General features: G+C 43.3%; 2 protein-coding genes across 2 annotated transcripts; one reads left to right on the forward strand and one right to left on the reverse strand.

The window, feature by feature from the left end:
• Positions 1 to 1,075: 1,075 nt before the first annotated feature.
• On the reverse strand, positions 1,076 to 5,445 carry LOC142101724 (uncharacterized). The gene is made up of 3 exons (XM_075186106.1): positions 5,418 to 5,445; positions 3,101 to 3,140; positions 1,076 to 2,674 (listed from the first exon to the last, which is right to left on the reverse strand). The coding sequence occupies exons 2-3, from the start codon at positions 3,101 to 3,103 to the stop codon at positions 1,706 to 1,708; spliced, it is 972 nt and encodes a 323-aa protein (XP_075042207.1). The 5' UTR covers positions 3,104 to 3,140; positions 5,418 to 5,445; the 3' UTR covers positions 1,076 to 1,705.
• Positions 5,446 to 17,705: 12,260 nt separating this feature from the next.
• LOC142101899 (olfactory receptor 1J2-like) lies at positions 17,706 to 18,647 on the forward strand. The gene has a single exon (XM_075186329.1). The coding sequence runs from the start codon at positions 17,706 to 17,708 to the stop codon at positions 18,645 to 18,647; it is 942 nt and encodes a 313-aa protein (XP_075042430.1).
• The last annotated feature ends 4,788 nt before the right edge of the window (positions 18,648 to 23,435 follow it).

The raw sequence follows: 23,435 nt of genomic DNA on the forward strand, positions 1-23,435 counted from the left end.
TCCCCCAATAATCCCAAACCAGACCTGTTTTCTGCAAAGCTACATGCATGGTTGACCTGGCTATTGCCCCTTTGAGCCCAAAATGCAGAAATCAGGCATGGTTTTTCCTGTATGGCATTTTGTACAGCTTGGTGGCACAGTAATTAGCATTGCAGTCTCCTGGCACGAGTGTCTTACAGCAATTCCAACAAGGGCACTCCCTGTGTGTAAGTTCTAAGTTTCCCCCATCCCCCGTGTTTGTGCTGGTTCACGCAAGTTAAGTCTCACTGCCTGGGGCCAATATCGTCGCGACAGCTGAGTTACTCAGATGTCCTGATGATATTTTTCTGATAAAAGGTCAGCGGTAAGAGATTTATTTTTCTTGCCGCGATAGGAAACAATAAATTAAAAAAAAAAAAAGAATCATACTTATTGCAAAGATTGTAAATAAACCAGTCCTGAAATTTGTCCCCCCTGCATTATGTACCTAATTTAGGGTAAACTAGATTGTAAGCTCCACTGCGGCCACAACTGATATGGATGTATAAACGTTCTGTCTGTACTTTGCGTCAGACTATACTGGCAATATAGACATAAAGGATAGTACAGTAATGCACAACTCACTACCTGCCCCCTTGTGGCAGACACATAGAACGGCTACTCTACAATGACCAGAAATTTTTGGACAAATAAAAATTTTACATTACACCCATTATTATTTATTGTTCCTTGAGCAATTCACCTTTTTCACGCAAGTTTTTTTTCTTATACAAAAGTTACAGATACGAGAAGTCCAATTTAATTTAAGCGACACTCAAATTGGTGACTTATTCCCCCCCCCCCCCCAAAAAAAAACAGTTCAGTCCTCAGAACGTGGTAAAAGGTTAATGCAGGAACACCCCAGAATTTATGCAGAGCATGTGAAATGCACTGGCTATATTTTATAGAATATATAAATTATTATATTAATATTATATTATTATTATTATTATTATTATTAATAATAAAAACCAGTAGGGAATAATCAGCTCATTATTCTAGTTTTCATATACAGATTAGACATCTCACTACTAAATAAGTGAACACACAGACGGGATGGTATTTGAATGCAGGTTGCGGTTTATTTTAAATATTAGATTTTCTAGAATCGTTGTGGAGGGTTAGCCTCATAAAACTTCAATATCATCAAAAAAAAACAGTAGCACAGCAGAGTGAAATACATAAATATACAGCGGACCCAAAATCACAGAGGAGGAACTAGGTAGGTTAAGTTAGAGGGAATTACCCCACGACAGAATTCACGTACAGGTAGGTGGTTCACCGAGCATCACATCTTCATACGGGTCAAAGAGATGGGAGATATTGGGAAACCCCTATTAATGCCTCAAACTAACTATTCAATTTTCATATGCCTTAGGGGACAACTCTTGTATGAGGGACATCAGGGACACTTTAATAGAATTCTATGCTTCAGACTGAAAATTTCCCTTACACCGTACAGAGTCCAGCCGTAACCTCAACAAGCCTGTGAGCTAGATATCCAACGTAGACAATGACATAGAACAATTGTCCCTTAAAGATGACTACATCAAGGAGGCTTTGACTCTATACAAGTCATACTCGTAGCAGCGGGAACACCAACAGGTGGCACCTGGTATTGTCCTCGATACTAGTCGCAGCAGTTCCAGCTGCCTCGTCTTGAGTGCCTAGGTTTCGACTCTCGGTGCTATAGTGCCCTACAGGTATTTGCAAACTCTCCCTCAGACTCCTGCTTGGTCTCCAGGGTTACGTCATCATATACAAGCCCCTTCCACACACCCTTTTCCTCCAGGTTGAGCGCTTCCCCATTTACTTTGGTCTTGCGGATGTAGGCAGTAAAAGGGATGGATGCATTATCCATTTTAGACACAACTAACTGAGCGGTGACTTTGCTGTGCTCCGGCACATTGACCGTAACGCTTCTCTTTTCCAGTATAGATCTGTAGGTGGACGCAACCTTCTGGAAAGTCCCGTTGTAGGCAATTGTTGCTTCAAAGGCCTGGATAGAGAATTTAGTAGAGAAGGTAGAGTTCAGACCCCAAGTCGTGTTCCACTTGGTGGTGTCTGTGGTTCGGGTCTCCCAGGTCAGATTAAAAACATGACTCTGGGCCGCATCCGTCTTGTTGACGAAGGTATCTTTCTTCAGCACACAAGGGCGACAAACGAGCTTCGAGACGTCATTCAACTCAACATCCGAGATGTCAAAGCAGGGGGGGTACATGTCACCCATTCCCGTGCGAAAGCAGCAGCTGCCCACGACCGTGGATCGACCGACTTCGATGGCATCTCCATGATGTCGAAAAGTCCTGTACACAAACAGGCCACTGGAAGCTTTGAGAATCACCTTCTCCCCATCATTGAAGACCTCAAATTCGCACAGGCTGTCCGGAATAGACTTTTCTATCTCCAAATAAGTGACCCCATCATAATTGGTCCAACTGACGTACATGTCGCGGAAATCCTGCAGTAAGATCTTGCCATTTTGGAGCAAAGAGATTTGAAACTTACTGGCGAGATCCTTCATCTCTCGAACATGGACACGGTAGTTCACTCCGTTACAGTGGGAGCACCAATACAACTCATTATCAGTCTGAAAGGAGACCCCTTCCTCTGTGAGCAAGTGGATGCTGAGAGGGCCAAGGCCTTTGGAAATACCCTGCAGGGGAGGGGAGAAAATATTTTAAATTTTTCCTTCCTATTCCAGTAATATGCTTGTCCAGGACAAAACGTAGATTACTTGGAACCAACCATTTCCAACTAATAACCACAACTTCTAAGATCACATCTTAAACATTTGCCAATCTTAGACACTCAAGATAGATCATGCAAAGTCTCTAGCACTTGCCCAATTAATGAACAAAGGAAAACAATTCAAGGTTCCTCAAGAACTTTAAGTAGATCACTCGCTATCCCACAATAATAGGTCTATATAGGTCTTGACCCATCATTTCCACGCTATTACCTCCATGGGCCTCAAAACACAAATCAGATAATTTAGTTCTCCCTTCCCCAATAGTTTGTGATATACAGAGCACAGATATTGAGAAAATGTATTTTAACAAGCCCGCAAAGCTCTACTTACCATCTGGTGACCGGGTCCACCGATGGCACTGAGGAAATTTCTGTAAAAGTAGACAGAAAACCGAACAAGGGTAAGCTGTATAGGTAACAAAAATACAGTAAAAAAAAAAAAAAAAACAGAAGTACATGGTTTTGTAGGATCGTTCTATAAAAACTTTTCACACCACCAGGTGTCCTCTTTACAGAGAGTTATCCCACCTTCAAGGCAAAACACTTCATCATCAGCTATTTATATAGCGCCACTAATTCCACAGCGCTGTACAGAGAACTCACTCACATCAGTCCCTGCCCCATTGGAGCTTACAGTCTAAATACCCTAACATACACACACACAGAGACAGACAGAGAGAGACTAAGGGCAATTTTTTTTAATAGCAGCCAATTAACCTACCAGTATGTTTCTGGAGTGTGGGAGGAAACCGGAGCACCCGGAGGAAACCCACGCAAACGCGGGGAGAACATACAAACTCCTTACAGATAAGGCCATGGTGGGGAATTGAACTCATGACCCCAGCGCTGTGAGGCAGAAGTGCTAACCACTAAGCCACCATGCTGCCCACTTGGGGGTATATTTACTAAATTGCGGCGATGTTGCCTATAGCAACCAATCACATTCTAGCTATCATTTTGTAGAATGTACTAAATAAATGACAGCGAGAATCTGATTGGTTGCTATAGGCAACATCTCCACTTTGCAAACCCGCCGTAAAACTCTCAGCTTGATACATTTACCCCCTGGACTCTTACATGGGGAACGGTTTGTTTGAAGCATCTGAACGGGTCCTATTAGAAAATTAGAGGAAAAACACAGCTCTAGTCCTCCTCCATTAAATTGTGGTACTCTCTCAGGGACCACCATTTTGGCCTTCATATCCATATAGATCTCAATCAAATCAGGGGGGCACTTGCGCAAAAATAGTTGCACAACCTCACAAAAAAACATTTATACTGATGATCTTTAGGCCTTACACCTACTGGCAGTGTGTTTGTATTTACGTTAAAGACAAGTATAGTGCATTTAGGGGCATACAGAGATTGATAGTGCACCAAGCCCCAAACGTCTAGATCGACCTATCCTGTAAGTCAAGCTGTGCCAACGGGGAACCCGACCACGTGAATAAAGCTCAGGGACCTGTAACTTGGGGGTGATAACCAGAGAGAGAGAGGGTGCCACCCAATAACTGCTAGGAAGCAACATCCACTTTACCATCCATAGACTGGGAGAAGTTCACACCTCTGCATAGACAGCAATATCAACAGTGACACCTACAGAAAGTCCTACTCCTAACATATGGACAATTAAACTTCCTCAAAACAAAAATAAAATTCCATATAAATATACTTTCTAAAATAAATACTTTTTCATATGTAAACGGAGTGTTTAGGTTCGTTCATTTAATGTGTACCGATCGCCTGCACAGCATGGAGGCAGCAGTTTTGCAAGCTGGCCAGATACGAGAAGTCAGACTATCAATTCACTATCATAGCTAAGTGCCCACACTGCCATATAGACCGTTTGCCAGTGGCTGCTGGGAAATATTTTACAATAGTACATAAACACTACACTAGCCCCATCATCTGCAATAATGGTCTAAGAGCACGACAAAGCCCAGCATCTCATGTATACTGCTTTTTTTTTTTTTTTTTTTTAAGAGGATTTTTGGGCGTTTTTAATAATCATCTTCAATTCTTATCAAAATATAAACCCAAAGGGACAGACCGAAAGGGTAGTTGCATATAACATTTAGACAAGTTTTATTGTGCAGTTGGTCTTCTGTATTGAAAACTAAAAAAAAAAAAAACATTTCTAAAGACAAAAAAAAATAAAAATTTAAAACTTGGGACTGTCCTGAAAAAAAAAAAAAAATCTGGACAGTTGAAAACTACAATATTACCAGTGTCAGATATTGAAGTTTTGATGTAATGTTTGGTTGAATAAAAATTATATTTGCAATCTGGAGTATACACAAAACAAATACAGCACCACCTACAGGCTGGAAGTGAGTACTGCACTAATAACCAGTTTACAGTCAACTGAGCTATGTAGCTACCAACACTTAATGGAAAACTACTTTAGCATTGAATACATGCACTTAATCAGAGACTAGACAACATTTACTTTGGACCTAGGCACCAACATAAAACCTGTATATGTTGGCTTTCTGTTGGTTTGGCATTATCTATGAATATGTCCAGCACCAGAGTGTCTATAGACCAACCAACAAGCCTTGTGTCAGCTAGAGCCCATCACAGCACTTAGCATGCAAAACAACCCAGAAAATAATACATTTATTTACCAAACTCTAACCACTACTCACCAGCAGAAAAACAGCACCTCTCCCCACCAGACAAACAAATAATGATATTGTCTCACCTCCTGGGATTTAACACCTTGAGCTGGGGCAGGTGTTGTGTGTCTCCCCTAATGAGGAAACCAAGTTTAGGGATGTGTGGGGGAAACACATATAATGAATGGCCTGTAAGCTTCATAGACAAGTCAAAATAGCATATAGTATATGGGGAAAGGTACCAAATGCACTGACGGACTTATCAGTATAACACTGTACTGTAATGAGTTTATTCATATGTTAGATTGTCAGATTAATGATTTATCACTGGACACATAAGAGAGATGAGAACAATAAAAGCAGATATAGCTCAGTGTTTCCTAAACCCGTTCCTCAGAGAGTCCTTACAGTGCAGGTTTTTCATCTCTCCTGGCTGGAGCACAGGTGTAGTCATTACTGGCTGATACATTGTAACAGATCCACAGGTGGTGTAATTATATCAGTTGTCAGCTGGAAAACCTGCACTGTTAGGGCTCTCTGAGGACTGGGTATGGGAAACACTGAGATATGCAGTGTTATCTAAATTAACCTCATACAGGCTGAAAGTATTTTGTACCTGTATTCGGGATGAGGCAGATCGGCTTGTGAACTATATTTTTTATCTTATAGTATTCACAAATTATATATATGTGTATATATATATATACATATATATATATATATATATATATATATATATATATGCCATTATGGAAAATGTAAGTGACTGGAATGTGATAATAGTATCACAATGAAGGCAGTAGAAGTGGCAGTGTGGCTTACCCCGTATACCCCCACTTTAACCAATATATATATATATATATATATATATATATATATATATATATATATTTATTTATTTTTATATATATATATATATATATATATATATATATATATATATATATATATGAATATATATATAATGTAAGTGACTGGAATGTGATAGTGTTACTATGAAGGTAGTAGGATAAGTGGCAGTATGACATACCCCCGAATCCCCCACCACTTCCACCACCTGTTGGAGTATCACAGATAAAGTGATAAAGTTACAGCGACAGGTACACTCGTTAAATTATTAATCACATCCCCTTTTCCATATTGTCCACGAGTGATGAAGAGGGGTGTGTTCAATTTACATCTATTGGGTGGTCGGTACTCAGTGCGTGGATGCTAAAAATAAGAACAAGCATAATTTGCCATTGAAAAAGTCTCAAGAAAGAGCGTATGTCCACCGTATTCTGAGTTCAAGGTGCTTCTGCCTGACAATAGACACGCCCCTTAGATACTTGCGCCCAATTTGTTCTCTTACATGCTCTACTCTCTCCATAGGGTCTATTATAGGCTCCCCTCTCTCCATAGGGTCTCTAAAATGCTCTCCCCTCTCCATATGGTCTCTAAAATGCTCTCCCCTCTCCATAGTGCCTCTTACTGGCTTTTCTCTCTCCATAGTGTCTCCTACAAGCTCTCCTTTCTCCATAGGGTCTCTTACATGCTCTCATCTCTCAAAGGGTGTCTTACAGGCTCCCCTCTCTCCATAGGATCTATTTACATGATCTCCTCTCTCCATAGGATCTCTTTACATGCTCTCCCATCTCCACAGAGTCTCTTACAAGCTCTCCTCTCTCCATAGAGTATCTTACAGGCTCTTATCTCTCCATAGGGTCTCCTACAGGCTCCCCTCTCTCCATAGGATCTCTGTACATGCTCTCCCCCATTCCATAGGGTCTATTATAGGCTCCCCTCCATCCATAGGTTCTCTTAAGTGCTCTCTTTTCTCCATATGGTTTCTTTCCATGCTCTCCTCTCTCCATAGAGTCTCTTACAGGCTCTCACCTCTCCATAGGGTCTCTTACAGGCTCTCTTTTCTCCATAGGGTCTCTTGCAAGCTCTCTTCTCTCCATAGGATCTCTTTACATGATCTCCTCTCTCCATAGGATCTCTTTACATGCTCTCCCATCTCCACAGGGTCGCTTACAAGCTCTCCTCTCTCCATAGGGACTCTTACAGGCTCTCCTCTCTCCATAGGGCCTCCTACAAGCTCTAATCTCTCCTATGGGGTCTCTTACATGCTGTCCTCTCTCAAAGGGTGTCTTACAGGCTCACCTCTCTCCATAGGGTATCTGTAAATGCTCTCCCCCTTTCCATAGGGTCTATTATAGGCTCCCCTCCATCCTTAGGTTCTCTTAAGTGCTCTCCCTTCTCCATAGGGTTTCTTTCCATGCTAACCTCCCTCCATAGGGTCTCTTTATGCTCTCAGATCTCCATGGGTGCTCTTACAGGCTCTCCCCTCTCCATAGGGTCTCTGACAGGCTCTTATCTCTCCATAGGATCTATTTACATGCTCTCCTCTCTCCATAGAGTCTATTATAGGCTCCCCTCTCTCCATAGGGTCTCTTAAATGCTCTCCCTTCTCCATAGGGGTTCTTTCCATGCTCACTTCCCTCCATAGGGTCTCTATATGCTCTCAGCTCTCCATAGGTTCTCTTACATGCTCTCCTCTCTCCATAGAGTCTCTTACAGGCTCTCCCCTCTCCATAGGGTCTCTTATAGGCTCTCCTTTCTCCATAGGGTCTCTTACAAGCTCCCCTCTCTCCATAGGATCTCTTTACATGATCTCCTCTCTCCATAGGATCTCTTTACATGCTCTTCCATCTCCATAGAGTCTCTTACAGGCTCCCCTCTCTCCATAGGATCTATTTACATGATCTCCTCTCTCCATAGGATCTCTTTACATGCTCTCCCATCTCCACAGAGTCTCTTACAAGCTCTCCTCTCTCCATAGGATCTCTTTACATGCTCTCTCCCCTCCATAGAGTATCTTACAGGCTCTAATCTCTCCATAGGGTCTCCTACAGGCTCCCCTCTCTCCATAGGATCTCTGTACATGCTCTCCCCCATTCCATAGGGTCTATTATAGGCTCCCCTCCATCCATAGGTTCTCTTAAGTGCTCTCTTTTCTCCATAGGGTTTCTTTCCATGCTCACCTCCCTCCATAGGGTCTCTTTATACTCTCAGCTCTCCATAGGTTCTCTTACATGCTCTCCTCTCTCCATAGAGTCTCTTACAGGCTCTCCCCTCTCCATAGGGTCTCTTACAGGCTCTCCTTTCTCCATAGGGTCTCTTGCAAGCTCTCTTCTCTCCATAGGATCTCTTTACATGAACTCCTCTCTCCATAGGATCTCTTTACATGCTCTCCCATCTCCACAGGGTCGCTTACAAGCTCTCCTCTCTCCATAGGGACTCTTACAGGCTCCCCTCTCTCCATAGGGTATCTGTACATGCTCTCCCCCTTTCCATAGGGTCTATTATCTCCATAGAGTCTCTTACAGGCTCTCCCCTCTCCATAGGGTCTCTTACAGGCTTTCCTTTCTCCATAGGGTTTCTTTCCATGCTAACCTCCCTCCATAGGGTCTCTTTATGCTCTCAGATCTCCATAGGTGCTCTTACATTCTCTCCTCTCTCCATAGGGTCTCTTACAGGCTCTTATCTCTCCATAGGATCTATTTACATGCTCTCCTCTCTCCATAGAGTCTCTAAAATGCTCTCCCCTCTCCATAGTGCCTCTTACTGGCTTTTCTCTCTCCATAGTGTCTCCTACAAGCTCTCCTTTCTCCATAGGGTCTCTTACATGCTCTCATCTCTCAAAGGGTGTCTTACAGGCTCCCCTCTCTCCATAGGATCTATTTACATGATCTCCTCTCTCCATAGGATCTCTTTACATGCTCTCCCATCTCCACAGAGTCTCTTACAAGCTCTCCTCTCTCCATAGGATCTCTTTACATGCTCTCTCCCCTCCATAGAGTATCTTACAGGCTCTAATCTCTCCATAGGGTCTCCTACAGGCTCCCCTCTCTCCATAGGATCTCTGTACATGCTCTCCCCCATTCCATAGGGTCTATTATAGGCTCCCCTCCATCCATAGGTTCTCTTAAGTGCTCTCTTTTCTCCATATGGTTTCTTTCCATGCTCTCCTCTCTCCATAGAGTCTCTTACAGGCTCTCACCTCTCCATAGGGTCTCTTACAGGCTCTCTTTTCTCCATAGGGTCTCTTGCAAGCTCTCTTCTCTCCATAGGATCTCTTTACATGATCTCCTCTCTCCATAGGATCTCTTTACATGCTCTCCCATCTCCACAGGGTCGCTTACAAGCTCTCCTCTCTCCATAGGGACTCTTACAGGCTCTCCTCTCTCCATAGGGCCTCCTACAAGCTCTAATCTCTCCTATGGGGTCTCTTACATGCTGTCCTCTCTCAAAGGGTGTCTTACAGGCTCACCTCTCTCCATAGGGTATCTGTAAATGCTCTCCCCCTTTCCATAGGGTCTATTATAGGCTCCCCTCCATCCTTAGGTTCTCTTAAGTGCTCTCCCTTCTCCATAGGGTTTCTTTCCATGCTAACCTCCCTCCATAGGGTCTCTTTATGCTCTCAGATCTCCATGGGTGCTCTTACAGGCTCTCCCCTCTCCATAGGGTCTCTGACAGGCTCTTATCTCTCCATAGGATCTATTTACATGCTCTCCTCTCTCCATAGAGTCTATTATAGGCTCCCCTCTCTCCATAGGGTCTCTTAAATGCTCTCCCTTCTCCATAGGGGTTCTTTCCATGCTCACTTCCCTCCATAGGGTCTCTTTATGCTCTCAGCTCTCCATAGGTTCTCTTACATGCTCTCCTCTCTCCATAGAGTCTCTTACAGGCTCTCCCCTCTCCATAGGGTCTCTTATAGGCTCTCCTTTCTCCATAGGGTCTCTTACAAGCTCCCCTCTCTCCATAGGATCTCTTTACATGATCTCCTCTCTCCATAGGATCTCTTTACATGCTCTTCCATCTCCATAGAGTCTCTTACAGGCTCCCCTCTCTCCATAGGATCTATTTACATGATCTCCTCTCTCCATAGGATCTCTTTACATGCTCTCCCATCTCCACAGAGTCTCTTACAAGCTCTCCTCTCTCCATAGGATCTCTTTACATGCTCTCTCCCCTCCATAGAGTATCTTACAGGCTCTAATCTCTCCATAGGGTCTCCTACAGGCTCCCCTCTCTCCATAGGATCTCTGTACATGCTCTCCCCCATTCCATAGGGTCTATTATAGGCTCCCCTCCATCCATAGGTTCTCTTAAGTGCTCTCTTTTCTCCATAGGGTTTCTTTCCATGCTCACCTCCCTCCATAGGGTCTCTTTATACTCTCAGCTCTCCATAGGTTCTCTTACATGCTCTCCTCTCTCCATAGAGTCTCTTACAGGCTCTCCCCTCTCCATAGGGTCTCTTACAGGCTCTCCTTTCTCCATAGGGTCTCTTGCAAGCTCTCTTCTCTCCATAGGATCTCTTTACATGAACTCCTCTCTCCATAGGATCTCTTTACATGCTCTCCCATCTCCACAGGGTCGCTTACAAGCTCTCCTCTCTCCATAGGGACTCTTACAGGCTCCCCTCTCTCCATAGGGTATCTGTACATGCTCTCCCCCTTTCCATAGGGTCTATTATCTCCATAGAGTCTCTTACAGGCTCTCCCCTCTCCATAGGGTCTCTTACAGGCTTTCCTTTCTCCATAGGGTTTCTTTCCATGCTAACCTCCCTCCATAGGGTCTCTTTATGCTCTCAGATCTCCATAGGTGCTCTTACATTCTCTCCTCTCTCCATAGGGTCTCTTACAGGCTCTTATCTCTCCATAGGATCTATTTACATGCTCTCCTCTCTCCATAGAGTCTATTATAGGCTCCCCTCTCTCCATAGGGTCTCTTAAATGCTCTACCTTCTCCATAGGGGTTCTTTCCATGCTCACTTCCCTCCATAGGGTCTCTATATGCTCTCAGTTCTCCATAGGTTCTCTTACATGCTCTCCTCTCTCCATAGAGTCTCTTACAGGCTCTCCCCTCTCCATAGGGTCTCTTATAGGCTCTCCTTTCTCCATAGGGTCTCTTACAAGCTCCCCTCTCTCCATAGGATCTCTTTACATGATCTCCTCTCTCCATAGGATCTCTTTACATGCTCTCCCATCTCCATAGAGTCTCTTACAGGCTTTCCTTACTTCATAGGATCTCTTTACATGCTCTCCCATCTCCACAGAGTCTCTTACAAGCTCTCCTCTCTCCATAGGATCTCTTTACATGCTCTCTCCCCTCCATAGAGTATCTTACAGGCTCTCCTCTCTCCATAGGGTCCCCTACAGGCTCCCCTCTCTCCATAGGATCTATTTACATGCTCTCCCCCCTCCATAGAGTCTCTTACAGGCTCTCCTCTCTCCATAGGGTCTCCTACAGGCTCCCCTCTCTCCATAGGATCTCTGTACATACTCTCCCCCATTCCATAGGGTCTATTATAGGCTCCCTCCATCCATAGGTTCTCTTAAGTGCTCTTCCTTCTCCATAGGGTTTCTTTCCATGCTCACCTCCCTCCGTAGGGTCTCTTTATGCTCTCAGCTCTCCATAGGTTCTCTTACAGGCTCTCCTCTCTCCATAGGATCTCTTTATTATTATGGAGACCCCTTTCTCTTCTTGTGACTTTCTTAATTTGGGGACCCCTTCCCCTGTATATATGCAGCCCCGCTCTGAGGTAATTTCTCCCTCAAATCTTTCCCATGTCCCTCATATTCTCTCAGTTACGGTGTACTTTGGCCCCTCGTGGCAGCAGTCCATGGACCCGCTCTGAAATTTTCCTGGGGATCACAGGCCCCCACCCTTCCATCCTGGTCCCTGGCTGTCATTCTCCCCACACGCTTCTCCTCAGCTCATACCAGTCTTATGTTGCTAACTCAATCTTTCAAAAACTGAATAAATAATATTCTCACCCAAAACCAGAAGCTTCCTCCCTGACATTTCTACTTCTGTTGATAACAGGACCATTATTCCCACCACACAAGCTCGCTGCCTAGGTGTAATCCTTGTCTCAGAACTAACCTTTGTTCCCCACATCGACTCTATATCTAAATCATGTTACATACATCTAAAGAACATTTCCAGAATACGCACATATCTCACATAAGACAATGTAAAAACCTTCATTCATGCACTTATCATCTCCCACATTGACTATTGCAATTCCCTCCTTACTGGTCTTCCCAAAGTCAGACTTGAACCCCTACAATCTATTATGCACGCAGCGGATAGATTGATTTTCCTTGCAAACCGTTCTTCCTCTGCTGAGCCTCTTTGTCAGTCTCTACATTGGCTGCTTGTTTTTCAACAAGTTCAATGTAAAATTCTTCTACTAACATACAAGGTCAGCAGCAAAATTGCACCAACATACATCTCCTCACTTGTCTCAAAATATCTTCCAACTTGACACCTCCGTTCGGCACAAGCTCTGCGTCTCTCTTCCACTCTCATCACATCCTCTCATTCTCGATTACAGGAGTTTTTTCGGGCTGCACCCACTTTGTGGAAATCCCTCCCTCGCACAGTAAGACTTTCCTCTAGTCTTCAAACCTTCAATCGTTCTCTGAAAACCCACCTCTTCAGACAAGCTTATAATATTCCTCAATGAGCATCTTAATCTTTATAGGTTACCCTATTACCACCCTCTACACAGCTAAAACAAGGCAACAACCCTCTGACCAACATTGCCACACACACAGCCCACTAAATACTTTGTAACCTTTGCATTCTAGCTGGTCCATTGTACAATATGATGTAGCACGTGCCCTTGTGTTTCAAACTCCCATTGTCCCATAGACTGTAAGCTTGCGAACAGGGTTCTCTTACCTCTCTGTCTGTATGTATTACCCAGTATTGTCTTATTAATGCTTGTTCCCAATTGTAAAGCGCTACGGAATTTGCTGGCGCTATATAAATAAATGTTGTTGATGATGATGATAATCAACAGTTCCTGGCGTGTCTCCTCCAGTCCTACTTCTAGGGCCACACATTCAGTCACTGGGAGGTGTGAATAACAACTCCAGACGGGGCCTTAGATATATACAGTGGTCGAAGTGGAAATTTAGAAGTGGCGGTATGGAAAATGTAAATGTCTGGAATGTGAGTTTTGCAATGAAGGCAGTAGGAGAAGTGGTGGTGTGACATGCCACAGTACTTCCCTGACTTCCACCATACATATAATATTAGTTAATACAAACAAAAACAATATAATACAATGAGGCTTGACATAATCTGTCTCCGCATTGATGAGGCCACCTGGGATCTGCTCTACAGGGTTTTACGGATATTTATATGAGTGCAGAGGGCGCTACGACCGCTGGAGTCAGGAGCAGGAGCTGTGAGTATGATATTAGACAGATCGCACCTATGCTAGGGGCTGTCAGATTGTTCTCACCATATGCTGCTCACTTTACATAGAGCTTATAACCTGTCCTGTTCCTTATTTACACCAGGGGGGTAAATGTATCAAGCTGAGAGTTTTCCAGCGGGTTTGAAAAATCAATCAGATTCTAACTATCATTTATTTAGTACATTCTGCAAAATGACAGCTAGAATCTGATTGGTTGCTATAGGCAACATCTCCACTTTTCAAACCCGCCGGAAAACTCTCAGCTTGATACATTTACCCCCAGGTGTATTTTACTAGAGATTGACATGTACTTTGCCGAAAGAGTCCCAAAGACTGAATATAAATATAAGAGTTATTATAAGGTTATTTAGGCTAGGGCTACATTATGACATTTATTGTGCAATATTTGACATCTATTTTTGTTTGCCTTTGTCTGATGTTTGCTGTTTGCAACATGCGTTTTTTTCTTTTCACTTGAGTCCACGTTTCGTGTGCTCCGTGTGTCCTGTAAGACGTCACCTATTAAAGTCAACGAGTGAGAGTTGTCATCACTCCAACAAAGCTGCAGCAACCTCAGTCTGTTGCATAGTAGAGTGAGAGTCATTGTCCAGTGTAGTTAGCTGCATTCACTGCAGAACACGGGAATTTAAAGTTTTGTGGCGGTTGATAAATGACTACGACATATATATTTTTTCTCTATTTTCTCCTCACGTTTCGTCCAGGAGTGTAGAAAACGAGGCAGCCCTCAGCTTCAACGCCTGCGCCTGGCCTGCTAACAAAAACAAAAAAAACATATTAGACGTCAATTAATGTTTTTCTTTTTTAAATACATTCAAGTTAAAGAGCTTTCCTAGAAAAAAAACCCTCAAAAAACAAATATCTGGAAATAACCTTAAGGTAAGAATAAAGTAGAGACTGTAAGGACGTGATTTTGCAAAATAACAATTTTATAAAATTGTTAAATAAATATGTAAAACAAAGATACGTTATAATCTTCATCAAAATAATTATTTTGATAAATGATATATGCAAATAATTGTTCTACTAAGTTGTTTACATTTAAATAGTTGACTGTTTTTATCTGGGGAGAGATGTGAAAACTTTTGCAAATAAAAAATAGCAAAGTAATTTACGATTAAACCTGTCTATAATGGAAATCAAACTTTGAAGGCTCTAAGTGCACTTTATCTTGCGGATTGAAAAAAAATAAATATATCATGTTTTAAACTATTTTTTGGGGTTTTTTTTGTGAAAGTATTCCACCCCCCCCCCTCCCCCACGGGTAATATGTATGACCTTATTATTTCAGGAGAAGTAGTGTAACACACCTAACATTACATTTGAAATGCTTGTAATTTATTTAGAGACCTATTAGACTGCAGATTTGCAAGTTTTGAGGCTATTTATTACTAGGGGATTGGGATTGATATCTGCTGTTCTCCCAGCCTCTTAAATTGCAAATAGTTGTGGGCAAGTATGGATAAAAGTAATTTATTTCTTTGCATCAATGGTAGCCTACTACAATTATCTTTTTAAGTGGACGTTTAAATAAAGATTTAACACTCTCCTGTCTGGTGTCTCTAGAGGCTGAAAGGTCATGCTGGGACTATTAGTTCTACCGTAGCTGGTTGCTAACAGTTTGCTACGTGAATAACATGATCTGAACACAGTTCCCCCAGTTATCATTAAACCAGAGAAAAAAGGACTTTAATCACTTGAACAGCGATATCTCTATCTTTTGTGCAAGGCCCTTAACCTCATATTTCATTAGGACGATAGAAGGTACGTAACTAGATGTCAGACATACACGTTGCAAAATCTGCAGCGATTTCGGGACTTTTACCAGACACGGCAGGGTGTGTGGTCCCATATTTATTATTAAGGTTTTCAATGTATTTTAGTGTACTTAAAATGTAATATTTTTTTTACTGTAAAATATGTTTCTCTAAGAATATTTGATGCACAAAAAAAAAAAAAAACATATACGACATGTATAAATTCATCAATTCCTCACACAATAAAGGCTAACATATTAGCTAGCATATATGCTAACCTTTCATAAATTTACTGACAGGCAATACAAAAAAAAAACAACATACAATTTCACCTGTCAGTAAATAATGGAGCATTGTGGGTAAAATCTTGTCATCCTACTTACAGTAATAAACTATACACAGGCTCTCACGCCGGGTGGTAGTCGCTATTGCGACTACGAAAATACCGACTATACTTAAGGCGACATAAAAATGCTGATTGCTCTAATGTAGACACGTAGAAAATATGGCTGAAAAATGTACAGAGACCATTAGCAGCAACCTTGATATAAAAGCCGACAGCAGAAGAACTCGGCACTGTGATGGACGTCACTTTTATTGCCAAAAGTTACATTGCTGCTATTGTCTGGACAATGTCTAAGCCAGGCCTGTCCAACCTGCGGCCCTCCAGGTGTTGTGAAACTTCAAGCCCCAGCATGCTTTGCTAGTAGACAACCTGTTGATAGCTGGAAGGGCATGCTGGGACTTGTAGTTTCACAACATCTGGAGGGCCGCAGGTTGGACAGGCCTGGTCTAAGCCTTAGTAAATAAAAACATTTTGCAGGACCAGGTCCTCACATTGTCGCCTTAATAGCAGCAATGTAAGTCTCTGCATTTTTGAGGTCCATCACAGTTCCGGCTTCTGTAAAGAACATTACAATAACAGTGACGTGACGTTATTGTAATTTTTTAAAGAATGACCTACTGTTCCCCTGTCGCATTGATGAAAAGGTTCAGTGAATGTTTTTGTGTTGCATAAAACTTAGGCTGGGTGCACACTGCAGGGTTTTCAGCCGATTATCGGGGCAATCACACGATAAACAACCGTTCGCGCCAATATCGCATCAGTTGTGTACGCTCCAACGATGAACGATTATCGTTCCAAAGCTCATCGCATCGTTTCATTTGATTTTATAAACGGACTAAAAATCTTGTTCGATGATGGAGAGATGTCGTTCCGATCCTGCAGTGTCTGCACTCAGGACCGGCAGTGTCCATAGATCTCTATGCAGTGTGTCTGCACTCAGGACCGGCAGTGTCCATAGATCTCTATGCAGTGTGTCTGCACTCAGGACCGGCAGTGTCCATAGATCTCTATGGAGTGTGCAGAGTCAGGATCTTTTCAGTCGATGGTTATGACGAATGAAGAGCACAGATCTGAGGGTAAATCTTGTAAAGCGTGCACAGTGTGTACACAGGAACCGGCTGCTTTCAGTCGTTGATAAAATCGTTAAGGATATCGCATTGGGAGAAATTTTCTGTAGTGTGTACCCAGCCTAACATACATTATAGACTATCAGAGATTATATCCGAGGCAGCATTCAGCCTAATTGAAAACAGATAAACATCATCATCATCGTCATTTATTTATATAGCACCACTAATTCCGCAGCGCTGTACATAGAACTCACTCACATCAGTCCCTGCCCCATTGGAGCTTACAGTCTAAATTCCCTAACACACACACAGAAATACAGACTAGTGTCAAATTGTTAGCAGACAATTAACCTACCAGTATATTTTTGGAGTGTGGGAGGAAACCGGAGCACCCGGAGGAAACCCATGCAGACACGGGGAGAACATACAAACTCCTCACAGATAAGGCCATGGGTGGGAATTGAACTCATGACCCCAGCGATGTGAGGCAGAAGTGCTAACCACTAAACCACCGTGCTGCCCCAATAATCATCTGAATTTCTAACAGCCTAAGAAATAAATAGCAACAATTCAGGAAATTGCTTTAAATAAACATATTGAAGGCAAATCTGCAAAACTGGAAGATATCTTATTTTTCTATACAAATCATATTATCTATAAGACTACTGAAGAACAAAACAAGCAGTTTCTGAGCTTAAAATGGAAAAGTACAAAGAACACAACCTCCAGTTATGGTATGGGAAATATTATAGATATACCTCTACAAGATGATAATTATTAATGTCTTTGTAATTCAACTACTTATGTTTTGTGAGAGATAATATTCTCATAACACTTCTTTTGGTCTCTCAGATCAACAGTGATCCAATGGTTAACAATGAAAACAAGTCATCCGTGTCGATGTTCCTGGTTGTTGGATTTTCTGAATCAACAGAACCTCAGCTTCTCCTCTTCCTGGTTTTCCTCTGCATCTACCTTATCACCGTGCTTGGTAACATACTGATTCTTACTGTGATTTCCTCTGACCAGCGACTACACACACCAATGTACTTCTTCTTGGCCAACCTTTCCATCATTGACATCATCCTTTCCTCTATAACTGTCCCCAGGCTCCTGTTCATCCTGTTGACCGCCCAGAAGTCCGTCCTCTTCTCGGAATGTATCACCCAACTCTTGTTTTTCCAATTTTTTGTGGTGATCGAGTGCTACCTTCTAGCAGTGATGGCCTATGACAGATACGTGGCTATCTGCTTCCCACTCAACTACACGCTTATCATGAGTAGAGCGGTCAGGTTCAAGATGGTCACAGTTTGCTGGGCATTTGGTCTTGGGAACTCGGTAGTCCAAGCTTTTTCCATTTCCCATCTCGATTTCTGTGGCCCCAACCGAGTGGACCATTTCTTCTGTGACGTTACTCCTCTCCTTAAGTTGTCTTGTTCTGATAAACTTTTTGGGGAGGCCATGTTTTTGATGATTGTGGTCATCACCGGGACGGTACCGCTGACTTTTATTCTGGTGACCTACGGTCGGATCATCTCTGAGGTTACAAAGATTAGATCCAGCCGAGGTCGCTTTAAGACCTTCTCCACTTGCGGCTCTCATTTCACGGTGGTCACTCTGTATTTCACTACTGGGACCCTCTGCTACATCTGGCCGTTCTTCACCGATGCCATGGACAAAGACGTCAAAGTGGTGGCTGTATTGTACTCTATCATGACCCCCATGTCAAACCCCATCATTTACAGCCTGAGAAACAGAGAGGTAAAACGGGCATTGAGGAAGACATTGGAGAGCAACAGAGTAGAATAATGTCTCTCGACCCTATCTCCTTGCAGTGCAACTTGGTTTTGTCATTGTGCAGATTTCCACCTTTTTTATTTTTGCTCATACCTGTAAATGAGACCAAAATTAGCTTTTACAGTAAAGAAAATTCATTGATGTATTCAGGGCAATAATTAAATTGTCATGTTCCACTTTCAATCGAAATCATAAACATCTGTAGCACTGGCATCCCGAGCGGGTCACACATGAGCATTAGATACCTCCCCTGCAGGCAGAGAACAGCATTTCCCAGCATGCAGTGGGGAAGAGGAGCTGGTGAAGGAGCAGTTGATAAGCGGCATTTAGAGAGGCTAGGAGGAGAGCAGTTGGAATAAGAGGAGAAGGAAGGAGAGGCGAGTGTGTTCCGGTAGGACCAGGCTGCAGGGGTAGCAGAGAGGAGGATCTGCACAGAGAGACCCCCTGTATTTCAGCCAGGGAAGTCTGAGAGGTCTGGGGGAGAGCAGAGGACAGCTGGGAAGAGAGGGATAAAGCATTACTGGACGTCAGAGAGGACCCATTTTGGGATCCAGAGGCTGGGAGCAATACTGATTATTAATCCATGTTTATTTCACATTTGAGTGACTGGACTCAGCCATTCTTTATTAGTAAGGTAGGGAACACGTGGGGAGACCTGAAGAATATTCTGTATTCTGCCCTTTTGCTGGACTGAGATATAGTAACAAGGGTGAAGTGCAGGGAGAGTTAAGTAGGGGTCACAGACTGAGTTATATTGGTAAAGAGCTGCATAAATAGTTTTTCTACTATCTACTGTATGTGAAAGGCCCATGTATCCGCATGGTGATGAACCTGTGTTATCAAAGTGACTACATGATCGCGTACAGAGGAGAGAGGATGTAACAAAAGTGTAAAGTATAGGCTGCCTTTATTATGGAGCAACAACAGTCTACAGGAATCAAGTGTTGTTTGAGGAGAGCGATATAACGAGGAACCTGAGGGGACCGTCACAGTGCTTTGTTCTAACTGGTTGCTAAATGCTTGATCAAATTAAGAAAGAGAAGGAGAGAATTGTGTTGACCCTACCTAATGGCAGAGACTGCATAGTTACCTGTATTTGCCTGATTTCCAAAAGTATTTTCGTGCTCTGTGTTTATAAATTAAAGTATCTGTGATAGAACTGTGTGTGTAGTTCTGGTATTACTTATCCTTGCAAGATAGACATTGTGGTACAGTGTTAGAGGGTAAAGAGGTACCTCTTAGTTACTGAGGATCATGTATATATATATATATATATATATATATATATATATATATATGCCTATGTATATACAGAAAGTTTCTATAACACACAATATATGTATAAGTTCTTCCATCGAAGTTACATTGCTGGGCATGGAACCTGCAAGATGCACTGATATATGTGGCTGCAAATAACTGTCACAGTTTTCAGACCATCCAGCAGGTCACATGTTTCAGGTCACCCAGCAAGGCTGCAAATAACTGTCACAGTTTCCAGACCACACAGCAGGTCACTTGTTCCAGGTCAATCAGCAAGGCTGCAGAAACGTGTCAAAGTTTCCAGACCACCCAACAGGTCACATGTTCCAGGTCACCCAGCAGATGCACAGGTGTATTGCTAGCTGTCACATTTTTAGGAGGACAATGGTAATGAAGGCAGATGTTTTGCAAAATAACTCCGAAATGATGCAACCTGTTACATGACATGCTTTTTCCGCTCCATGGGGTCTCATGGGGTCTCATTACATGCTCTCCTCTTTCCATATGGTCTCTTACATGCTCTCCTCTCTCCAAAGGGTCTCTTCTATGCTCTCCCTCCTCCATGACGTCTCTTTTCAAGCTCCTTTCCCTTCATAGGATCTTTTTACATGTTCCACCCTCTCCTTAGGTTCTCTTACATGCTCCCTCCCCCCTCCATATGGTCTCTTACATGCTCTACTCTCTCCATAGTATCTATTACATGCTATCCCTTCTCCGTAGGGTCCTTTAACATGCTCTTCATAGGGTCTCTTTCATGCTCCCCCATCTCCATAGTGTATCTTACATGGTCTCCCCTCTCCACAGGGTCTCTATCAATCTCCCCTTGCCATAGATTCGCTTACATGTTCTTCTCTCTCCTTAGGGTTTCTTACATACTCTCCTCTCTCCATAGGATCTCTTCTATGCTCTCCCTCTTCCATGGAGTCTCTTTCCAAGCTCTCCTCTCTCCATAGGGTCTCTTACATTCTCCCTTCTCTTCATATGGTCTCTAACATGCTCTCCTCTTTCCATAGGGTCTCTTACATGCTGTCCTCTCTTCATAGGGTCTCTTTACATACTCTCCCATCTCTCCATACAGTCTTTTAAATGCTCACACCTCTCCAAAGGGTCTCTTACATGTTCTCCCCTCTCCATAGGGTCTCTTACATGCTTTCCCCTCTCCATAAGGACTCTATATGCTCTCCTCTGGTGTCTTACATGGTCTCCCCTCTCCACAGGGTCTCTATCAATCTCCCCTTGCCATAGATTCGCTTACATGTTCTTCTCTCTCCTTAGGGTTTCTTACATACTCTCCTCTCTCCATAGGATCTCTTCTATGCTCTCCCTCTTCCATGGAGTCTCTTTCCAAGCTCTCCTCTCTCCATAGGGTCTCTTACATTCTCCCTTCTCTTCATATGGTCTCTAACATGCTCTCCTCTTTTCATAGGGTCTCTTACAGGCTCTCCTCTCTTCATAGGGTCTCTTTACATACTCTCCCATCTCTCCATACAGTCTTTTATATGCTCACACCTCTCCAAAGGGTCTCTTACATGTTCTCCCCTCTCCATAGAGTCTCTTACATGCTCTCCCCTCTCCATAGGGTATCTTACATGCTCCCCCTCTCCATAGGGTATCTTACATGCTCCCCCTCTCCATAGGGTATCTTACATGCTCCCCCTCTCCATAGGGTATCTTATATGCTCTCCCTCTCCATAAGGACTCTATATGCTCTCCTCTCTCCATAGGGTCTCTTACATTGTCCCTCCTCCCCATATGGTCTCTTACATGGTCTCCCCTCTCCACAGGGTCTCTATCAATCTCCCCTTGCCATAGATTCGCTTACATGTTCTTCTCTCTCCTTAGAGTTTCTTACATACTCTCCTCTCTCCATAGGATCTCTTCTATGCTCTCCCTCTTCCATGGAGTCTCTTTCCAAGCTCTCCTCTCTCCATAGGGTCTCTTCTATGCTCTCCCTCTTCCATGGAGTCTCTTTCCAAGCTCTCCTCTCTCCATAGGGTCTCTTACATTCTCCCTCCTCTTCATATGGTCTCTAACATGCTCTCCTCTTTCCATAGGGTCTCTTACAGGCTGTCCTCTCTTCATAGGGTCTCTTTACATGCTCTCCCATCTCTCCATACAGTATTTTAAATGCTCACACCTCTCTAAAGGGTCTCTTACATGTTCTCCCCTCTCCATAGAGTCTCTTACATGCTCTCCCCTCTCCATAAGGACTCTATATGCTCTCCTCTCTCCATAGGGTATCTTACATGTTCTCCCCTCTCCATAGGGTCTCTTACATGCTTTCCCCTCTCCATAAGGACTCTATATGCTCTCCTCTCTCCATAGGGTATCTTACATGGTCTCCCCTCTCCACAGGGTCTCTATCAATCTCCTCTTGCCATAGATTCGCTTACATGTTCTTCTCTCTCCTTAGGGTTTCTTACATACTCTCCTCTCTCCATAGGATCTCTTCTATGCTCTCCCTCTTCCATGGAGTCTCTTTCCAAGCTCTCCTCTCTCCATAGGGTCTCTTACATTCTCCCTCCTCTTCATATGGTCTCTAACATGCTCTCCTCTCTTCATAGGGTCTCTTTACATACTCTCCCATCTCTCCATACAGTCTTTTAAATGCTCACACCTCTCCAAAGGGTCTCTTACATGTTCTCCCCTCTCCATAGAGTCTCTTACATGTTCTCCCCTCTCCATAGAGTCTCTTACATGTTCTCCCCTCTCCATAGGGTATCTTACATGCTCTTCTCTCTCCATATGGTCTCTTACTTTCTCCCTCCTCTCCATAGGGTCTCTTACATGCTCTCCAGTCTTCATAGGGTCTTTATATGCTCTCCTTCCAGCATAAGGTCTCTCTACTTGCTCTTCCCTCTCTATGGGGTCTTTTTACAAAGTCTCCTCTTTCCATTGGGTCTCCTACATGTTCTCCTTTCTTCATTGGTTATCTTACAGGCTCTCCCCTCTCCATAGGGTCTCTTACATGCTCTCCTCTCTCTAGACATGGGGACTCTATATTCCCAATGCTGCCACTATTTTTTTGGTTTAACACTGCTTTGGCAGTGATTCCCCTTCTTTATTTTGGTGCCCCCTTTTTTCTCTCAGGGGCTCTTCTTTATTATTATGGGAACTTCTTCCCCTTCTTGTGGCTTTCTGAATTTGGGGACCCCTTCCCCTCTTTATATGCAGCCACGCTCTGAGGTAATTCTGTCCCATGTCACTCATATTCTCTCAGTTACGATGTGCTTTGGCCTCTCGTGGCAACAGGCCACCAATCTGCTCCTAAATTTGCCTGGGGATCCCGAGACCCCCACCCCTCAGTCCTGGGTCCCTGGCTGTCATTCTCCCCACACGCTTCTCCTCAGCTCCTACCAGTCTTATGATACTAAGCAACGGTTCCTGGCGTGTCTCCTCCAGTCCTACCTCTAGGGCCACACATTCAGTCCCTGGGAGGTGTGAATAACAACTACAGATGGGGCATTAGATATAAACAGTGGTCGAAGTGGAAATTTAGAAGTGGCGGTATGGAAACTGTAAATGTCTGGAATGTGAGTT

This window comes from Mixophyes fleayi, chromosome 9, assembly GCF_038048845.1.
Source record: "Mixophyes fleayi isolate aMixFle1 chromosome 9, aMixFle1.hap1, whole genome shotgun sequence".
NCBI lineage: Eukaryota > Metazoa > Chordata > Amphibia > Anura > Limnodynastidae > Mixophyes > Mixophyes fleayi.